Raw genomic sequence first — 20986 nt, forward strand, 5'->3', positions numbered from 1 at the left:
TGTGGGGAGGATACAAAGAAACTTCCACAGAACCGAGTGAGGCTAGGTGAGTGGGCAAGAAAATGGCTGATGGAATATGATGTGGAAAAGTGAGAGAAGTTATCCATTTTTGATAGGAAAAACTGAAAGGCAGAGTATTTGCTAAATGGGAGGAATTTGGGAAGTGTTGATGTCCAAAGGGATTTGGTTATCCTTGTTTGTGAATCACTAAAAGCTAATATGCAGGTGCAGCAAACAATTAGGAAGGTAAATGGTATGTTGGACTTCATTGCAAGAAGATTCGAGTACAGGAGGAACAAATTATTGCTGAGACCACATCTGGAGTATTGTGTATAGCTTCGGTCTCCTTACCTAAGGAGTGGGGGTGTCTAGAACCAGGGGCACAGTCTCAATAAGAGGTAGACCATTTAGGACTGAGATGAGGAGGAATTTCTTTACTTAGAGGATGTTAAAACTTTGGAATTCTCTATCCTAGAGGGCTGTGGAGGCTCGGTCATTGAATATATTAAAGACAGAGGTCAATTAATTTCTAGATATTAAAGATATAAAGGCATCTGGGGATAATGGGAAAAATGGTGTGGATGTAGAAGCTAGTTGAATGGTAAAGTAGGCTTGAGGGACCGAATGGCCTCCTTTCCTATATTCCTATACATAGGCCCAAAGCTCTGGAGTACTTTCCCTTCATCTTTCCACCTTGTTTTTATCCTTTAAGACACTCCTTAAATTCTACCTCTTTCACCACGCTTTTGGTCATCTGACTAAACAACTGATGTGATTCAAGTGTCATATTTTGCTTCTCGCGTTCCTATGAAGCATCTTGAGACAATTTATTATTTAGAGATGCTATATAAATATAAGCTGTTTTTGTTGTTGTCATTTTAGTAAACCTGATCTGTTTCCCAACATCACTTTTGCGCTCTGCTCCATTTTGAAACTGTTGGGTCCATTTGCAGCTTTTATGCATTTAATTTCTCCTGATGCCTGTTCTCTTCTCTACCCCCCCCCCCCCCTCGCCCCCACCCCCAACCACCACCACTGTAATCTACAAACTGACTGACCCCATTATCACTATTTTGAGTAAATGCTCACATCGCATGTCCCTACCAAAAACATTTATGAAAGTCCTCTGCAGCATTGTCATGCTGGATGGAGCCCTATTGTTCTCGTTTTTACAAATTATCCAGTAACTTGAATTCAGGGATGTATTTAGTCCAAAGCTAGTCTCTGCTTCTGATGACCGGGTTCCTTGTTCTGATCCCAGAACTGACTTTCACTGAGAAGATGACACTGGGGATTCCTTCCCTCTGGCCCAAGCTAGGCGAACTTTTCAGATTCCCTGAAGTCCTCACAAACTTGGTCTCTTCAATCTGAGCACAAGCTCCCACCCGTGTTCTGAAATTTTCTCCGCTTCAGATGCGGGACTGATTGCATCTACCTCTTTCTCTGAGAGTTTCAGGGATATCTTAGAAATCCTGCAAATTGATATTTCAGTGGCTTTCTGTGGAGTTTTCCCTTCCAAAGCTTATTTCTATGGCAATGCAAATCACATGGGCCTTGTATCCAAGTAGAAATAATAATTAACTATCTTCTAGCTCCCCTCTCCCAACCTTCAAACTCCATTTTATCTTGAAAGTAAGCAGCCAGCAAAAGGAAAATGGTGTCTGTAATGCTTCACTGTGAGACTTGGAGACTAACAGTCTACCCACAGTCAGCACAACTGCTCTTGCTATTGTCTACAGGTGTGAATATCTAATACCTTCCCAGTACGACAACCTGGGCCCCTATTATCTTTAACAACTAAACCACCCAGGCTCCTTGTTGGGGAGAGTTCAGAGCAGATCACATGTGCCTCTTCCTTCCACCATTTTAGCATAAATTAAAGGCACAACCCCAAAGCATATTTATAAACTTTGTACTTCTAATACTGTGCCTAGAAAATGGATATAATTGAAGAACAATAACTTGAAATTAAAAGTAGTACTATGAATTTTCTTTGGAAAATTATGATCACTTATTTGCCAATTGTAATTCTGTTCAGGTGGTGAGTCTCCGTCCCGTAAACTTATTCTTTTTTTATTTGTCTCTTTTCCAAACAAACTTGTATTCCTCACCCTGAGTTCCACTCCTCCTCGGAGACCATGGCCTAATAATGCCAGATTGCATTAGGGTTGGATCCCCGGGTCCTTGTCTGTTAAAGGGTAATTAGAAGCATGATGGATCTTGTCTGCTTGACAGTATGTGAGACGAAGAGTGGCCATTTAGTGAGATGGAGTAGGGCATGTCAGTGATGGCTGAGCGCAATTGGTAACAATATATCCATGCACAAAGTGAGGGGAATGTTAAAGGCAGAGGGTGCACACATGGCACAGCTGAAACAGAAGGTGGACAGCAGTGCCAGCCTTCAGGTGATTGCATTGGAGTTTATGTCTTCTCCACATGGTGTATCATTTCACAGAAAAATTGACCTTTTCATAAAGCTCCTCTGCAGTCAGTCTGCAGTTAGCGTATTCATATCAGGGTGATTTCATGTCAATTTGTCACAGTTTCCATTATATTCTGATGGAGCAGGGTGAAGGAACGGAGAGAATACAAATTAAACCAAGATACTTGGCTTGTGCATCCTGTTTTTCAGCCCTTACAAGCAAGGTTAGAAGTACAGATTTAGACCAGAATCTACAGAGGCCGATTCTCTCTTAATAATGCAATCTGGCAAATCTAATGGAGCATTCCAAATGACACTGGGCTGTATTGTACATGCCTTAACCAAATGCAGTTTCAGTCGATTGTCTTTGTTCGGACTAACCTCGGTACATAATGTGTTTATTTCTTCATCCTTGTTCACACACGATTCCTCAGGTTACCTGAGCTGTGGGTCTGTGAGGAACTGTATATGATGTGGAGATGCCAGCGTTGGACTGGGGTAAACACAGTAAGAGTTTTAACAACACCAGGTTAAAGCCCGACAGGTTTATTTGGTAGCAAATGCCATTAGCTTTCGGAGCGCTGCTCCTTCGTCAGATGGAGTGGATGGGCAGCCTAGGTTTGCTGCCTTTCTTTCCTTGGTCTTCTTGCCCCCAGTGATGCTGCTCATAAACCAGATGCAGCACTTAACTCTAGCAATATGCCTGGTGTTGTTTCACAATTGTGAGGGGCGAATAGACTATAAATTGCTTAAAACAATGCACAAAACCAGAATTTATAAAAAGATGCACTCACTTGTTGATTGATTTTGGTTCATTTTGATAATCTCAAAGGATCTTTGGGCTGGATGTATCTGTAACCCCCTGGCCCTTAACAGGGAGCCTTTTCCCATAGAAGTGATATTGACTTCAAAAGAAGTGATTATTTTAAAAAATGACTATGCTTTGCGAGGGTGAAAGGCAATCCTTCCTGCCAAGTGCTGTCCTTCAGATGAAGTATATTGATGTACATGTGATGAAAGTTGGCTTTATGTTGTACAGATGCCAGGGATCTCTTGCAGTCAAGACGATGATATACTGGAGCAGCGTGGTGCACATGAAGAGGGCATACATGTATCTGGTCGTGTGCTGTTTGTGGTAAATATTGCATAGGGAATTTGAGCAAATTTTTATTTATTTATTAAGGTATGATTTCAAGGAAACTAGCAAAAGAACCAGAGAGGTAATGGGGAGTTTTTAAACACCACAATTTGTGATCTGGAATGCACTCCTGAAAGGTCAGTGGAAGTAGATTCAGTAGTAATTTTCAGAAGAGAATTGAATAAATACTGGAAAAAAGTTGCAGGGCTAATTGGAGGGCTTTTTTCAAGAGCTAGCACAGTCATGATGGGCTGAATGGTCTCCTCTCCTGTAAGATTCTAGTTGTTTTATTGCTGAAGAACTGCATTTTGTACAGAGCAAGATGCAGCATGTTAAATAGAGGGTTAAAACTCCCGCTCAGCTCCCCAGCCCTGTGCTTTCAACCCCAACTTTAAAAGAATGTCTTCCTCTGACGCTGGCGTGTTGTTATTCCATTTCCCACACCAGCCACCCTGTGCTTTTAATACATGAGATTGACAGTATATGGAGAATTGGGAGTCTGTTTTGTTTTGTGGGCCCACGATTACTGATGCTGGATTAATACTGTCCAAACTCAATTTACACATGGCTGTCCTGTCCAGCAAACAGAAGGGATACTGACCCATTGGTCCAAACTGAATTTAAATTGGGGTCCCAGAAGGCACAATGCTGCTGTCTAAAATGACCTTTCACCCAGTCCCTGAAATTTCCCTATAAAGTACCATGTATGTTACTGATAAAATTACAGTGACTACATTCTGAGAATGTGGGACATCTTTCCATGGATGACACCAGCATAACACAGAAGCTATCTCACTTCAGTTCTTTGGTCTCTTTGTTATGGATAGGATTGAAGTATCTGTTGTTTGAGAAGTGTATTGAGTCAAACCTATCTTTAAGGGGAATAGTTTTCAAGATTGCTCCGAGATGGATTGAGAATCCAAAGCCGGAGAAAGGTAGTTAATATGTTAGTTTACTCAGACTCAAGAGTAAGTAATTCAGTTACTCCTCTTTTCAAGAAATAAATACATTCCACACGTTGTATGGGAGAACTTTGATCTCCTAGCTGCTGCAGAACATACCAGGGAGAACACCCTGGTTTTTGGAAACAAGGTTACAGTGCTCATCAAACAACAAGAGACCACAAAGGGTGATTCAGCCTCTCACTCCAGACAAAAAACAGTGACGTTATTGGAAACAAGTGTTTGTGCGCTCTTCATTTTGTGTGATGCAAATATAAAATGTACTGCTCGAGCTAAGCGGCGGCAGTCATTCCTATTGTCCCTTGCATCATATCCCACAGTGCCAGAGAGCACTTCACAGACCAAATCAAACTCTGCGTTGTTTAATGATAACTGGATCTGCATTTTGGGGTGATTGAAGAAAAACAAAAAAATGGCACACAGATCCAGTCTGGTTTAGGTGGGAATTTCATATTAATGCTCCTGGATCCTGCTACTATACAAGGATGTACGAGACAACTCCCGTAAAGGTGGGAGAAGCACAATGGGCCATTCCCTGTGACCTGGGACAAGAGCAGAGCTCGTGGCTTTTATTCATGATAGTTTATGATGTGAGCCAATGTTTGAGCATGCTGTTGACTTGTAACTTGGATTTGTCCGATTCTGATAAGGCTGCCAATAACTTGACCTTATGTACAAATGAATAAGCTACTCTACACTCTGTTTTGATCCTTTAAAATTTAGTGCCACAATGCTGATCTCATCCTAAATTGTTTTTCCCAAAGCAAAGTTAGTTTCTTAACGAAACCGCAGAATTAATGAAGTATTTAACATTCTCTGAGAATGAAGCCACTGCTTTCAGCCTGAATTACTGCCAGTGCTAGTTACCACATTTCTCTGGCACGACCAAGAACTGATACAGTCACTGTTATTCCTTGGAAATAAATGCATTTTTGCATTTCTGCTGTCTGATTAGATAGCGAGGAGTTAAGATTTCTCATAAAGGCAGGAGGCACATGTGAGCACCACAACCTCCAGCTTCCTCTCCAAGCTACATACCATATTGACTTGGAACTATATCACTGTTCCTTCACTCTCACTGGGTCGAAATCCTGGAACTCCTTCTTTCTGTGATTGCACGTGCACTGCATAGAATCCCTACAGTGCAGAAGGAGGCCATTCGGCCCATTAAGTCTGCACCGTCTCTCTGACAGAGCATCTTATCCACTCCCTATCCCCCTAACCCCAGGTATTTACCCTGCTAATTCCCCTAACCTACTCATCTTGGGACACCAAGGGGCAATTTAGCATAGCCAATCCACCTATCCTACACATCTTTAGAGTGTGGGAGGAAACCCATGCAGAGACGGGAGAATGTCCAAACTCCACACACACAGTCACCCAAGGCCCTAATTGAACCCAGGTCCCTGGCGCTGAGGCACCAGTGTTAACCTCTGTGACACCATGTCGCCCCGGTGAACTGTAACAGTTCAAGAAGGCAGCTCATCACCATCTCGAAGGGCAGTTAGGGATAGATAATAAATGTTGACCGTACCATACTTTTAAAAATGTCAAAGCAGATGGGACAATAATTCTGCTGACTATTCACAAAAAGAGTTTGTTCGAAGTGCAAGTTCACTTGAGAGAAAATCCTTCTGTATAATTTTCTGTGATGTTTCTCCTTCAGTAAGATGACGGGGACTTTGAGAAGCATTCTCATTCATAACTGTCTGAGCTTTTCAATTCAATACTTGGGTTCGTGCTGCTGCATTTGATACAGTTAGTCTAAGTAGATGTGTCTGAGTTGGCCCAAACAGAGGTCTATTATGTATTCCTCTGTAAAGCCTTTTTTCATCATTGTGTGCAGAATTATCTCATTGGTTGGTTCCAATCAACATTTTGAAATGTACAAGGAAAGAAACAAGCACCCTGAAAGTTTTTTTTTCGGGTCAGTGCTAGCCATGATGAGCAGTAGGAACTTTTCCAGTCCTTGTTACATCTGTTGATTCATGTTTGTCAAGAATAAATGGGTTAAACAGACAAAAAGGATTGTTTCCGCCCCCCCCTTTCCCATGTGCCTGACAGAACATGAATTTTATTCCAGTTTCTATTGTGAGTCTGCATTTCATCTCCTTGTCCTAAAACCAAAATGCTTGTTGTAAGTGGTTAGCCTGTAAGGATGTTAAAATGTGTAACGATGATCCACAGTTTGTGTTACTTTATTAAAGTGGAGGTGTACAGTAGCAAGTCTGGTCTCACCTTGGCTGGGGCAAGTTACCAAAAAGTGAAAAAAAATGGAATTTAAATGGAAGCCCTATGGCTCACGCTCTTCACTTTCTCCTCTCTTTCTCTCCCCCACCCCTATCTGCCTTTCCTTTACCAATACCCAAAGGATTTTCATGGAGTTCACTCTGACTGTAGTTATTTCAAAATAATTTGTCGATTAGTCCAGGTTAAATTTAATTCAGGAAGTTTAAAACGCCACTTGCAACAGGGAGGAGAATCCTAACCACCTGTGAAGTTATGATGAAATTAACTAAATAGAATTTAGATTCTGAACTGACAATTAAGGATGACAGCAGCAATGCAAATCCAGTCTGGCTGTTGGAAACAAAAGTATTTGATATATCTGATAGTATCATGCATCAGCAGGGTTTTACACCACGACTCCCATTTCTGGACACAGCCAATCCCAGAGACCAAAAGAAATTAGTTGCCTCGCACTGCTCCCAGTTTGAGCACAGCCAATCCAGCAACCTGCTTGTGTCAATGCACTCCACTCACATGGAGACCATAAGATGTCAGAGCAGAAGTAGACCATTCAGCTCATCAAGTCTGCTCTGCCATTTAATGAGATCATGACTAATCTGGCAATCAACTCCACTTTCTTGTTTTATCCCCATAACCTTTGATTCCCTTACTGATTAAAAATCTGTCCACCTCAGTCTTGAACATACTGAACAGCCCTGCCTCCACAGCCCTCTGTGGTAAAGAATTCCACAGATTCACAAGCCTCGGAGAGAAGAAATTCCTCCTAATCTCTGTCTTAAAGAAATGTGGAATTGAAATGGACAGCAGTTTTATAAAACCGATATGTCAGTGCACACACTCAGAACTCCTCCTGGGAAAATTGCTGGAATCCTACTCTGTGGCATGGCATGACAGTTCAATGTGTATATCATATCTCGCTAATCAAATCAGCGACAGATACAGATGATACAACTCTCAATCTACCTAACAACTGTGACTGCACTCTGGCTGTAAGGTGCTTTAAGATGTTATTAAAGACGCTGTATAAATTCAAGTCCTTTTACTTAAAGATTCTTAACCCATATTTTGAATGGATTATGTTATTAATAATTACACTTTTTCTCTATGATAAACCCCTTTGACAGCTACAGCTGTTACTTTGAACTGATCCTGCCACAATATAGGGAGATGGTGTCGGAGTGGTGATGTACTCGCGAATCCCAAGTTAATGCTCTGAGGACGCCGGTTCGAATCTCAACACGTCAGCTGGTGGAATTTCAATTCCTGTAATAAAATCTGGAATTGAAAGCTCGTCTCAGTAATAGTGGTCATGTCAATTATCATTGATTATCGTATAAAACCATCTGGTTCATGAACGTCCTTTAGGGAAGGAAATCTGCCATCCTTACCTGGTCTGGCTTACATGTGACTCCAGACCTACAGCAACAATTCTATAGCCCTCTGAAATGGCTGAGCAACCCCATTCAGTTCGACAGCAGTTAGGGTTGAGAAACAAATGCTGGCTTTGTCAGTGATGTCCACATACCTTGAAAGAATAAAAAGAATTGCATGGTGCTGTGTTAGCTTGTATGGTTTATAATTTCCTTGTATGTCATCAAGGGGTGATAAATACAGCACCTTAACTGGAGAAACTATTCGGAGAGCAGAGGAGCTTTTTATAGACTATACAGAGGCAGAGGAATAGTGAAAAGGTAATGTTGAGCCTGTACAAAGTTTGAGTTAGACCGTGGTTAGTGTATTGTGAATAGTTTTAAACAACTACTTTATAATAAAGATGTAATAGCAATGTAAAAGGTGTAAACTATCTAGGATGTTACCAATGTTAATGGATTACAGGGCAGCATGGTGGCACAGTGATTAGCACTGCTGCCTCACAGCACCAGGTTCAATTCCGGCCTTGGATGAGTTTGCACATTCTCCCTGCGTCTGTGTGGATTTCCTACAGGTGTTCTGGTTTCCTCCCACAGTCCAAAGATGTGCAGGTTAGGTGGATTGGCCATGATAAAAATTGCCCCTTAGTGTCCCAAGATGTGTAGGTTAGGGTTAGTGGGGTTACAGGATGGGATCTGGCTTAGATGCTCTATCGGAAAGTTGGTGCAGACCTGATGGGCTGAATGGCCTCCTTCTGTAGAAATTCTATGATACAGTTGTGAAATTAGGATCCTCTTTCTCTGTAATGCATACGATCCAGCGCTGATCTGAGCAAGTTGTTCCAGATTTTAAAAGGCTATGACAGGATAAACTTAAGAGCCCATTTCCATTGGTGAGTGAGATCAGAGGGCACTAATATTAATGTTGTAAGAGATTTGTTCTTTACCATGGGACAACAATTTAAATTTATATATTGCCTTTAACGTAGTAAAATGTCCCAAGATGCTTCACAAGAGCTGCTTCAGATGTTGAGACAGGTGATCAAAAGCTTGGTCAATGATGCAGGTTTTAAAGACCATATTAAAGGTGTAGAGGAATAGGAAGAAGAATTCAGGATTTAGGAACAGGAGTAGGCCATTTGGCCCGCCTTAGGAATGCTGGATGCCATTTTAGTGCTACTTGGAATAAATCGGATAATTGTCAACTGTAGAATTAAAACAAAAATTATATGAACAAATAAAACTGGACTAATCTGGTGTCTTTGTGGGTAAGAAGACCTTGTGATGTGGTACATAAGGGTTCCCTCCTTGGGTTAGTTTAGTCCAAATGGGATTATGACAGTAGCCAATGATTTTTTAAAATTTACTCTTGGACTGTAGGCACTGTTAGCAAGACTGGCATTTGTTACCTCTGTCTAGTTACCCTGAGAAAGTGAAGATGAGCCGCCTCCATGAACCTTTGCAGTCTGCACAGTGAAGGTGCCCCCACGGTGCTGTTCAAGCGGGAGTGCCAGGATTATGGCATCACTGTCTGAAATATGTGGTTCTATTCTGAAACTTGAGCACTGCTGGTGTAAGCAAGATTTCAATCCCCGTTTCGACAAATATTCCAAAGTTGGTTTGCTGTTGTCCCCTGTGTGAATGGCCAAAGATCAGGTTGTTTAAAAGCAGCATAACATGGCATGTATTTGTGAAGTTCTAAAGCTATCGTAGGAACATATTCGATATCATTGTGTGGCAATCTGGGCTCTGTTGCTTACAGGGGTTGTGATTCTTTGGAAACCACAGTCGCGTTCAGTATGTTTTTATTTTATTGTGAATTAACCCCTCTTGTGCTAAGTTAGTGATTTTATGATACTTAGAGCTGCATAGAGTTGATCAGAAATTCAAATTCCGTTACCATGGCATTTGTAGCGTTAAAGGTTGCTTTGAACAGTGGCAGGTTAATAAATGGGGCGAAGTGAAGAGACACTTCAATTAGCACCACTTCATGCGCTTGGCTTGATTCAAAGCAAGCCTATGGCTGATCCCGTGCTGGGAAGGCATTCCGGATCCTTTGCATGTCTGATGAGCATAGTTGGTTCTTGGTGAAAAGCAAATGCTGCACAGTTCTGTTCGAGATGTGAAGGACCTTCAGGCAAAACAACCCCCAAAAGTCTTATCCTGAGCCTTTGTACGGACATCCCAGTCATGTGACTGTGCCTTATTTCCCCTCCGATGAGCAGTCTTATCAGAAAGCCAACTGGAGACAGCCTGAATATTTCTTCAGATTGGAGAGAAGTGAGGTTTGTGGTGATGAAAGCATATGTGTTGAGTCTGCCAAACTGTACAGTTGTCATGGTAACGTTCTTGCTAATGACTTGCCTTTGAAAGCAGCTCAGCTTTGCAGTGTCTGTGAGGCGAGCTGTGCACAGTTTGTGCAGGCATTGCAAGGCAATGTTTCATGAGCTTTACACATGGTCGTGCTTTGGTTTTTTTTTAGCCAGGTACCATGTCACCAACTAGTTGAGTCAACCACTTCCTTGTTTAGCTAATACTTGGAGTTTATCGATTTAATTTGAGTTTTTAAAATAGCGTACTTAATGAATACAATGTGTCTCCTTATGGGTTGATGGAATTGTTCATTCGGCACTTAATATTTCCCTCAGATGGGCTGGCTCCGATTCATCTAGTCCATGCGCCTTGTTTAAAACTGTGGTTTTCAAGTCTGTGTGTGTGAGGATTTCCTTATTGACACACTCCCTTGGATTCCCAATGCCTAACTTCCAAATGCCAAGGCCAGTTACCCAAGACAGGAACAACAAAAATGTAATTTGCAGCAACAGGAAAACACGCAAGTACCGAAAATGTACAGATACCTGAAGATTTCTCGGGTCCAGGAATCTCAGTTTGAAAACCTGTGGTTTTATAAAACCAGGCCAGGGGTGGTATTTAATGTAATTAGTGTAAAACTTTGGCTTGTCTGAGCCTGCAGGTCCCCTTGTACCGAACAGGATTATTTTTGCAACACATCATTGATAGAGCTGGGATTTACATTCTGCATTCTGAGCTCGTATACTGCCATGTCCCTTTCTGAACCTTGTTATTGGGCGACCTGCAGCTTCTGACCTTGGAAGACCTTGTATTAATGCCATTTTAGGGCCCTTGTTCCTGAGCTACACCAAGACAAACTGGGGAGTCTGTTTGTGAAAATGCAACACATTGATTCAGGACATGCTGGGCTTGTTTGAATTGTAGAAAAACATTCAATTTAAATTTGATTTATAACAAATATAAAATAATGATGTATGATTTAAAAAATGGCCTTTATGGTGCAGAACAGCCTTGCGATTCAACGTCCAGGCGCAGTGTAGGATTAATTGCTGAGGTTGTAAAAGAAATGGTGGTTATTTTCCTTCTCTCTCTCTCCCCCCTCTCCCACCCCATTCGCAGTCCTTCAGAATATGACAAACCTCCTTTCACACAATGTATGGACAATAGACTCTTCTCTCTAGACAATCTGTGGTTTATTAAATGTGTAGCTCTTTACTGTCACACAAGAACTCTTTTCAGGCTTGGAGATCAGAGTTTTATTTTGCCATTCAAGCATTAAAGACCAGGCATGTTAAGGTAATGTTTGAACCTGTTTTGAAATAGACTGCACCTTGCAAAGATATTCTTTACAGCAAGTATACTTCATGAAATTCAATCTCAGTACTTGACTTTTACATATCTATAACTGTACTTTTTGATGTGTGAGTCTTTATTTACAGGAACAGGGATATATCAATACTGTCTTTTGTCGGCTCCACAATTGGCAGGTGATATACCACACGTGCAACACTGATTTTGCCATGCCCAGTCTTAGCCTGTCATTGTATGGCTCAGTGACTAGCTGTCATTGCCATGTAGATGTAACATTGTGCCAGTTACTACCCAGCACTGCACTGCACTAGAGCCTGTAGATTTTCAAGATTATTTTTAGGCCACGAGAAAGCAGATGTTCTGATGCTCTTCAAATCTCTTGTGTGTGAACCAGCTACATGTAACAGCCCTGGGAATTTTACTCATCTACTTAGAAGGAAGATTGTTGAGAAACATTGAGACTGGATGCATGCCCAGTGTCCACAAAGCCTGCATTTAACAAAGTTGCAAGTTCTGAATTACGGAAGTCTCACAACTGCAATGACAGATATCAGGATAGCTTATTTGTCTGTTGATAGAAAACTTATACAAATGCCAAGTTTTTCGGTCTGTGTGTGGATTACATTGGATTTTACAGTATAGAAACTGGCCATTCATCCCAACAGGTCAATGCAGTGTTCATGTTCCACAAGAACCTTGCCTTATCCTACTTCAATTCATCCTCTCATAACCTCCAATCCTTTAACCCTAGGTACTTACCTAGTTTCCCCTTAAAAACATCTATGTTATTCACCTGAACAATTCCATATGGTAGAAAGTCCACATTCTCACCACTCTCTGAGTAAAGAGGTTTCTGCTGAATACCATATTGGATTTGTTAGTGACTATCTTACATTTATGATCTATGATTTTGGATTTCCCACAAGCAAAATCGTTTCCTGTGGTCTACCTGATAAATCCTCTGGCACAATGATTAGTGAACATGATGTGATTCTGACTGATGGAGGGTCCTGGATTGCTAATAAAGGTATTATACAGAAATGCATGGGTATACATGTCAGAAAAGGATCGACAGGTTGCCTTTCTCTTGAAAAACGAAGGCTGAGGAATGATTTAAAGAGGTCTTAAAGATTATGTAAGGTTTTGATTGAGTGGATTCAGAATGAATGTTTCCTCTTGTGGTGAAGGGCAGAACTAGAAACCATCAATATGAGATGGTCACTAAAAAATTCATTCGGGAATTTAGATAAAATTTCTTTACCTAAAGAGTTATAAGAATGTGGAACAGAGAGAGGTTGAAGTGAGTACTATAGATGCATTTAAGGAGAAGCTGGATAAGCATATGAGGGAGAAGGGAATAGAGGTTTGCAATGGTAGATTTAGATCACTAGCTGGGAGCAGGCTCGAATGAAACCTAAATGGCAGCTTGGACTGGCTGTGCCATATGCAAACATACATAGGAACATAGGGGTAGGCCACTCTGCCTCTCGAGCCTGCTGTTCACTAAGATCACGGCTGATCTGATTGTAACCTCAAAACCACATTCCTGTTTATCCCCGATAACCTTTCACCCCCTTGCTCATTGAGAATCAAATCTACTTCTGCCATAAAAATATTCAAAGACTCTGCTCCCACTACCTTTTGAGGAAGTATGGTGTGTATCTGTGTCGTATGTCCTGTGTAAAAACATTTTTTTTTACTGAGCACTGCCTTTTACAATAGAATTTGTTTTATGTAGCAACAGGCTCATTAATTATATTCGTGATTATATGGTGCAGGTGATGTGGAAGTTTTTTGGGGTTCCTCAAGGTGGATGGATATCTGCAGTACTGTAAAATTTAGTTAGTTGATGTGCTAAATTAACCACCTGTATGGATTAAAATGAATGCAGAAAAATAATCAAGTGCACGCGTTTCATTGCTAGTTGAAGTGAGTTAAACAGATAGAACACAGTTCAGATCACATTTGCAACAGGGCAACTGTGGGCTCGTTTCCTTCAGAAAAATGTAGTTTCAGGGATGATTCCTGGATGAGTCTTCAATTTTGAGACGATAAAGAACAGAAAGGATTTTTGTTGGTGGGAAAAATTGAGTGGGTGGTATCAGGTCTTGGAAAAAAGCTCAGAGATTGGAAACGTAAGTGAAAAAAGTTTAGATTGTCCACATGGAACGAGAGAATTCCAGAATAGAATTAACATATTTCAAGTAAGATTACGGATTAGAAGCACAGGTTTTCCTTGCTGGATAGGTGGGATAGATTTCTAGTAAGAATAACCAATTGGCAGTTTAGAAATTTAAGGAAAAATAAAGCTAGCTAATTATCTGGTTAGGATTGGGATTGAAGGTTAGAGTGTTGAGTTGTTGCTTATTTCAACTTGGTGTAATCCATGCAGAGATCGGTTGAATCAGCACAAAGATTGGGGTATAAGTTACATCCAAAACTTCTTGTACTGGTGTTTTTCACGAGCTTCACTCTGGTTAGAGATTCAGTATGTTAGATCAGCCCTGCCCAGGCCTCCACTGTGACATCAGGACTCCTTTAAATTTGGCTCATTCTCTTAAAGGCATAATCAAGTGGGTGCATGCTTTAAAAGTTTTTTTTTCATATCAAATTATACTGAATTTGCTGTGGCCCTGACCAGTAGAGCACATTTATTCCCAAGCACGGAAACATCCCAAAACTTGAGGCATAGAATTTGGTAGGAGCGACTAGTGGCTGCCTTGCCAAATGTGACAGGAAAATGAAGCAGGCAGTTGTTTTTTTTTTGCCTGTGGACATGGACTAATCCAATGAGTTCTGAGGCTCACTCGCTGACACCAACAAAATTATAGGAGTGGCGGTTATTTTCTGCACCTGTGTCCCTGCTGTTTGAGCCCCGATTCCGCACAATGACTCTCCCCAGCTTGCTGGAAGTGCATATGAACATTGAGCTGGGCAGGGTCAAGTTCAGTTGCGATGACTTCCAATGTAGAATACTTACTGCAAAGGCTTGTTTGTGCAGAAAAATCTTTCCATTAGGACTGGACTCTGTCAAGGGCCCTTGACAGAGTCCAGTCCTAATGGAAGAGAAAACCTTGCGCGATTTTTTAAATGGAAAACTTCCAAGCAAATATTCTGGAATGAATAATCCAGGCTACGGGGTTATAAAATATTGTAGGGTTTTGATTGATTGATTTAATGTAGTAGTGTGGTGCCGAGAGATATTGTCCCAGGAGATCAAGTTGTGTGATGGATTGCACATGAAAGGGACAGGCTTAGAATCATAGCTCCTTACAGTGAAGAATGAGGCCATTTGAACTATCTGACCTGTACCAGCTGTTCAGGTTCCCTGCCCTTTTCCCAATACTCATTTTTAAAGTGGGTTATCGTCTTATCCTTTGGATCAATGGCTAGATTCAGCAGTCCAGAAGTATTTGTATGTAAGCAGGTTTGATATTTCTTCAAGGCACATTTACCCATGGCATTTGCTCATTGCTTAAGCGCTCAATTTATTCAGTTATTTAAAAACCGACAGCATGATTGACAGCTGTTTTTTAAAGAAGAGTTAATTTCTCAATTCTAAAATCCTCGGCCTGCCCATATTCTTCAGTCACTTGGTTTTGTAATGGACAGTAAACAAACCAGAGTAAAATGGCTTGCATTTGGTCTCCATAAATCCTTGACCTGCATGGCACCTACTAGATCAGTATAGATTTAAAAAATATTCCGTTGCTGAAATGTCAGCCATGGTTTCTTAGTCAGAAGGTCGTAGGTTATATCCCCACTCGGCTGACTTGAATGCATAACACAGTAAGAAGTCTCACACACCAGGTTAAAGTCCAACAGGTTTATTGTAGCAAAAGCCACTAGCTTTCGGAGCAGTCGCTGCTCCTTCGGCAGGTGACTCACCTGGCGAAGGAGCAGCGAGCGCTCTGAAAGCTAGTGGCTATCTTCCCTCCTTCCAATTTCAGTTCCAACTTATTTGCATTTTGTCAAATTTAAATCTCCCATGAACTAACACAATCGGAACGTAATTTTAAGAAAAGTCATTTTGCATTAAAACACATTCCTTGATGTGTTTCAGAGTGGTAACCGGGTGCAGTTTTATTAGTATAGCTAAAAATAAGTTTATCACAAAACAAAGCCTTTTTAATCAGTGTCTACTTCATCGTTAAGATCCAAAAAATATTTCAATGAACTATACAGAACCATTTACAAGTTACCATAGTGGACCACGATCAATTTCTTAGTAAATTAAACCAAATATTTCAAAGCTTTTAAAACATTCCTGTTCGTATCTTTTTGCCCAGGAAAAAAAATCATCTTGAATTTAAAAGCCTAATTGAAGAGTCATAAACAGATGCAATTGGTGGGACCTCGCTTGGTGACTGGTTTGATCTGGGGTGTGGCCAATTTTGTGGGCAGGGATGTCTTCTGACACAATGTTTTTCAAACCACTGTGCAAGATTTCAGAAACTTAATTTGCACTGTGTGTTATTTGTGTTTGAAATTCCTCCATCTATTGATCTATCATTTAATTTAAAATACACATTTGGATCCATGCTAAGGTGAAGCACTTGTAAGTCCTTATTAATCTCTGTTCCCCAGCCACCGATTCCACCTCCATCCTTAGTCTTTGTCTCAGGCATAGCTGGAAGGGTTCCAACTTTAGAGTTCTGCTGAGCCTCAACTGCCGTTTCAATCTCGTATCCACTTCATCAGAAAAAAATCGTCCATTTCACCTGTGTAATGTCACTGGTCTCTGTGGATTCTTCAGCTCATCAGTTACTGAAACCTTCATCCACACCTTCAGACTCCACTATCACAATACTCCTCGAGGCAGCCTGGTATTCTTCATGCTCTGTAGACTTGCACTCATTTAAAACTCTGCTGACCAAAGTCCCACTCACTCATTGTTCCTGTCCTGGTAACCAACAATATCTCAATCGAAACTCCTGTATACCTGTCTATATCCTGTTTTGGCCTATCTCGATAATCTGCTCTGTTCCTACAACCACTCCCAAACTTTCCATTCCTCTGATTTTGGCTTCCGTAAGCCTCTTGCCTCTCTTCATATCCCAGAATTGATGGCTGTGCTTCTCACCGCCTATATCCCGTGCTCTGTAATCCTGGCTTCTCCTCCTTCAAACCAAACAAGATTTTGTCCACCTTTCTAAATAGTTCTCTCTTTGGCTCAGTACCCATTCCTTCTTATGCCTTGGATGTGTTTATCCTTGCATTAAATGCCTTGTATAAATGCTGCTGCCAGCACATGCCCATTCAGCCACGGGTCTATTGATGAAAGCATTCATTGTTGCCTGATTTATTATTGGCATTTTAAGAATGCGCCGCACCATTAAAACTGTGATTGTGCAATTTGATCCGAGCTCTACACATGCCATTAATAGTTAGAAAATATTCTGTCTTGGCATGAAGTGAATCACAATGAAAAACCATGTCTAGTGCGAGGTGTCATATGTAGAAACAGCAATTTGATTATTGTTGAATGAGGGAGCACATCAGTGCGGCAGTTTGTTACTGTAATGTGACACTAATTAGATATGTTTGCTGCTTTCATTCCCGGCCAAGTGACCAGCTGTTGGGGAGCTCTGCGCTTAGATAAACTGGATCTGTCTCGGGAGGGAATTCAAACCTGACTCGGGTATCAGGCCAGTCGCGACATAAACAGTGCAGACTTTACCTTGCACTTGGTTCACTGAGAAGGCTGCTCGATTTCCCCAGCTGCCTGTAATGGCTTTGTAATGAAGTATGTTCACTGGCAGTACTTTCCTTTCCATTGTAAATTGTTTCCTGCACTATATGATATCTCGAACCGTAAGGACCATTACTTGTAGCCCAAGGGTTCAATTTGTGCATGGACATTCATTAACAAGCTCTTCGAGTCAGGTTGTGTCCATAATGTCTTTTTTCCTCCAGTCTCTATAATTTGACCCATTTCCTGTATTCAAGGGGCCATATCTCCATAATAGATTGTGATCTAGTTTCATTTCCTTCACCAAAGCATGGGGCAGCTAAGTTGATAAAGGCATCAATTCTCTGCTGGCTTCTCAACAATGGAAACAAGAAGGCCACCTTGTGATTTTCTCAACTAATGCAGTGGGATCTTTTATGTATCCCTTGTATTCAGCATTTTAAAATCTTCTCCACCAGGGCCTCCTGGCTCAGAGAGGGAGAGTCGGAGACCCCTATCATAACCTCTGTCTGGTTACAACTAATTGGAACTCTGCCTTATTTCAATTAATGGAAGATATACTGTTAATGTTTCTCTTAGATTCTGGTTGCTGGCAGCTTGGTGACTATTCTGAAGTGGCTGCCGGACTCTGAGGGTCTTTTCAGTGGAGTATATTAATTCACGTCACTAGCCAGTTCGTGGAGTTCCACTTTGAAAGCACCTCTAACAGATTAGTGAACTTTGCATTGCACACTTAGAAAGGGTTAATATTGATTACTGGACCACCAGAAGGGGAATGGAGCTTGAGGCTCCAGCATGGAGGCTCCTCCCTTCCATCTCCACTTTCCCAGGCGGTTGTTTGATTTTGGAGGGATGTAACAGTCTTGTATTATTTTTAAAAATCCTGCAAAAGGTTTCGCCTGTGGCTCATTTAGTAGCACGCTCCATCTTGTGGATTCAAATCCCACTCCAGAGACCTGAGCACAAAGCTCTGGGCCAACAGTCCCAGACGTGTGTCCTTTGGATGAGGTGTTACAACTGAGGCCCAATCAGCCCCCTCAGATTCCATGACATTGCCTGAGGAAGAACCGTGGAGCTCAATATTATCCCTCGGGAGCAGCGATTACAAGTCTTTGTTCTGTTTTTACATCAGTAACTTTGTAGGATTATTGTTCATTTGGGATACTCTAAGGTCCAGGTGAGCTTGAGTGTAAAGTCATGTTTTGGATCATGGGGATCTCTATGAATCAACCATTTGTGTTGACTGCTAGAAAAAAAACTGGACAGCACCTGAGCCATGACCTTGAGCCCAATGCTCGAGACTAGCTGGACCGACTCTCGTATTGTGAGAAAGTACCAGACCTCTGCTGACTTCTTCTTCTGACACCAACAATTGAGATCAGAAACTTGGGACATGGGGAGTTACAGAAAGAAACCTGTTAATTTTATTTAATTTATTCTTTCATGGAGTGGGCATCATTTTGTCCGTCGTTAATTGCCCCTTGAACTGCAGTTAAAAGTCAACCACGTTGCTGTGGGTTTGGAAACACATGTAGGCCACACCAGGTAATGATGGCAGATTTCCTTCCCTAAAGGACATGAGGGACCCAGATGGTGTTTTATGACAATCAATGATAGTTTCACGGTTACCGTTACTAACTTTATATTCCAGATTGTTTTCTTAAAATTTAATTTAAATTCTACCTGCTGCTGTCGTGGAATTCGGACCCATGTCCCCAGAGCATGAGCCTGGGTCTGTCGATTAGTAGTCCGGTGTCATTACCACCTTGCCATCATTTCCCCTTTACTTTAGCTTATATACCTGAGCAGAGATCTTAGGTTTTGTTAACGGCTGTGAGCAAACTCGAAGAGCAGTTGTTATCATTCCCTAAAGTTTTCTGGAGTGCAGAGTTTTCATTTTAGAAAGGAACGTAGAATCTCATTATCTTTGGAGGAAATACCAAACTTTGTCAGTGAGTTTTGTGAAGACTAGAGTCAACTAATAGTTGAGTACTTCGCTTGGCAATTCCTGCATTGCAGTTGTCTGTTCTTCAATCTGTTTTCCCCAAATTGCAGTACTTTCAAAGAGCCATAATGAGTGCTTAGCCTTTTAAAAATATTGTATTTCTTGGGTTTTCAGAGTTTATTAACTTTGGCTATGTCCTTGTGTTTTCCAGATGCATTTGTAAACAGCCAAGAGTGGACGCTTAGCCGATCCGTGCCAGAACTCAAAGTGGTGAGTGCCGTTGCCACGTTCAAATAAGGACATGGGCGCGATTCCAACAAAAATAATCTTGGAAGGTTCAGATAATTTCATGAACACCAAGTGTGATCCTTGACTGGTTTTTTTTGTGTCTGAATTCTTTGATGAGACAATTTTCATTATAGCGACAGTAACAAACAATTTAAGATAATCAGTCAACCTTGTAACAGCATTGCTCATTTACACTTGTTAGAAGTGGCCTACAGATGTACAAAGGGACCCTTTCTCTTCAAGCAAAAGGAATATGTTCAATCTTAGTGCCCTTTTTGAAGTGATGGGAGTTTAGGGAGCCTATAGTTCTCTGTTGCTTTCTCCATGGCAATACCTTGACCAATCAGAGTCAACTTGCCAACCAATCAGTACCTTTTTCCCTTGTAGTATAAGTTATGACCATTTGAAATTTGGCATTCTTGCATTTGTCCTGATGAGTTCAAGACAAAAAGCTTCGGCAACATGTCTCTCTTTTCAGCAAGAGTATGTCCTCTGTGCTTTCCCCTTTGTTGAAGCTACTTATGGTGCAGTGTAGCACCAGAAATATGAACCCTGCTATTTAGGCAAAGTGACTATTTCTAATTACTTGGTCAGCGAGTGTTGGTTGGCCATGACGTCATAAGAATGTCCAGTGTCAAACTGAGATGAGGAGAAATTTCTTTGTTGAGGCCAAAACATTGTATGATTTCAAGAAGAAATTAGATACAGTTCTTGGGGCTAAAGGGATCAAGGGGTATGGGGGAAGGGGTAATCAAGATATTGAATTCGGTGATCTGCCATGATCAAAATGAAGTAAAGTGTAGGAGGCTTATAGACAGCATAAACACCTTTTGGGTTGAATCATCTATTCAGTACTTTTCAGAAACTTAAGTCAAATGTTTTTTCTATCAAACTTTAACTAGTGAAGGACTTATTTTGCAGATGCTCATTCATTGACATCTTACAGTTCTGAAACAATGCATCTGGTTTTCCAAACATTTTCTCCCTGCTAATGTAGTATTTTTGACATATGGTTTTGACCCCCATGGCTATATACTTCTGGAGTCTGTAACCAAAATGAGCTATCAGTTACTTGCTATGGCAAAGAATCTGGTTGCCATCAGTGTTACACAGGACATTATTTAAGGTAAGTGCTCATGGAGTTCATCCCTTCCAATGCAAGGTGATACACATGGCTAAACAACCTTGTAATGCTGCTCTACCTAGTCACACAATAGTGTATTAGCTCTCTGTTGCTTATTACTTTATAATGACATTTCTGTGCCATTTCACAGCATATTGCAAACAATAACAAA

At 41.1% G+C, this 20986-nt stretch overlaps 1 protein-coding gene across 5 annotated transcripts in view; it reads left to right on the forward strand.

Annotated features, from left to right (window-relative positions):
• agap1 (ArfGAP with GTPase domain, ankyrin repeat and PH domain 1) overlaps positions 1-20986 on the forward strand; it is a 698786-nt gene that overhangs the window by 283961 nt on the left and 393839 nt on the right. For all 5 annotated transcript variants that reach the window (XM_078228959.1, XM_078228960.1, XM_078228963.1 and 2 more), the window contains exon 2: positions 19615-19673. In XM_078228959.1, coding sequence (XP_078085085.1) covers positions 19615-19673 — 59 coding nt within the window. The remainder of the gene's footprint in view (positions 1-19614; positions 19674-20986) is intronic.

Source organism: Mustelus asterias, chromosome 14, assembly GCF_964213995.1.
Source record: "Mustelus asterias chromosome 14, sMusAst1.hap1.1, whole genome shotgun sequence".
Taxonomy (NCBI): domain Eukaryota; kingdom Metazoa; phylum Chordata; class Chondrichthyes; order Carcharhiniformes; family Triakidae; genus Mustelus; species Mustelus asterias.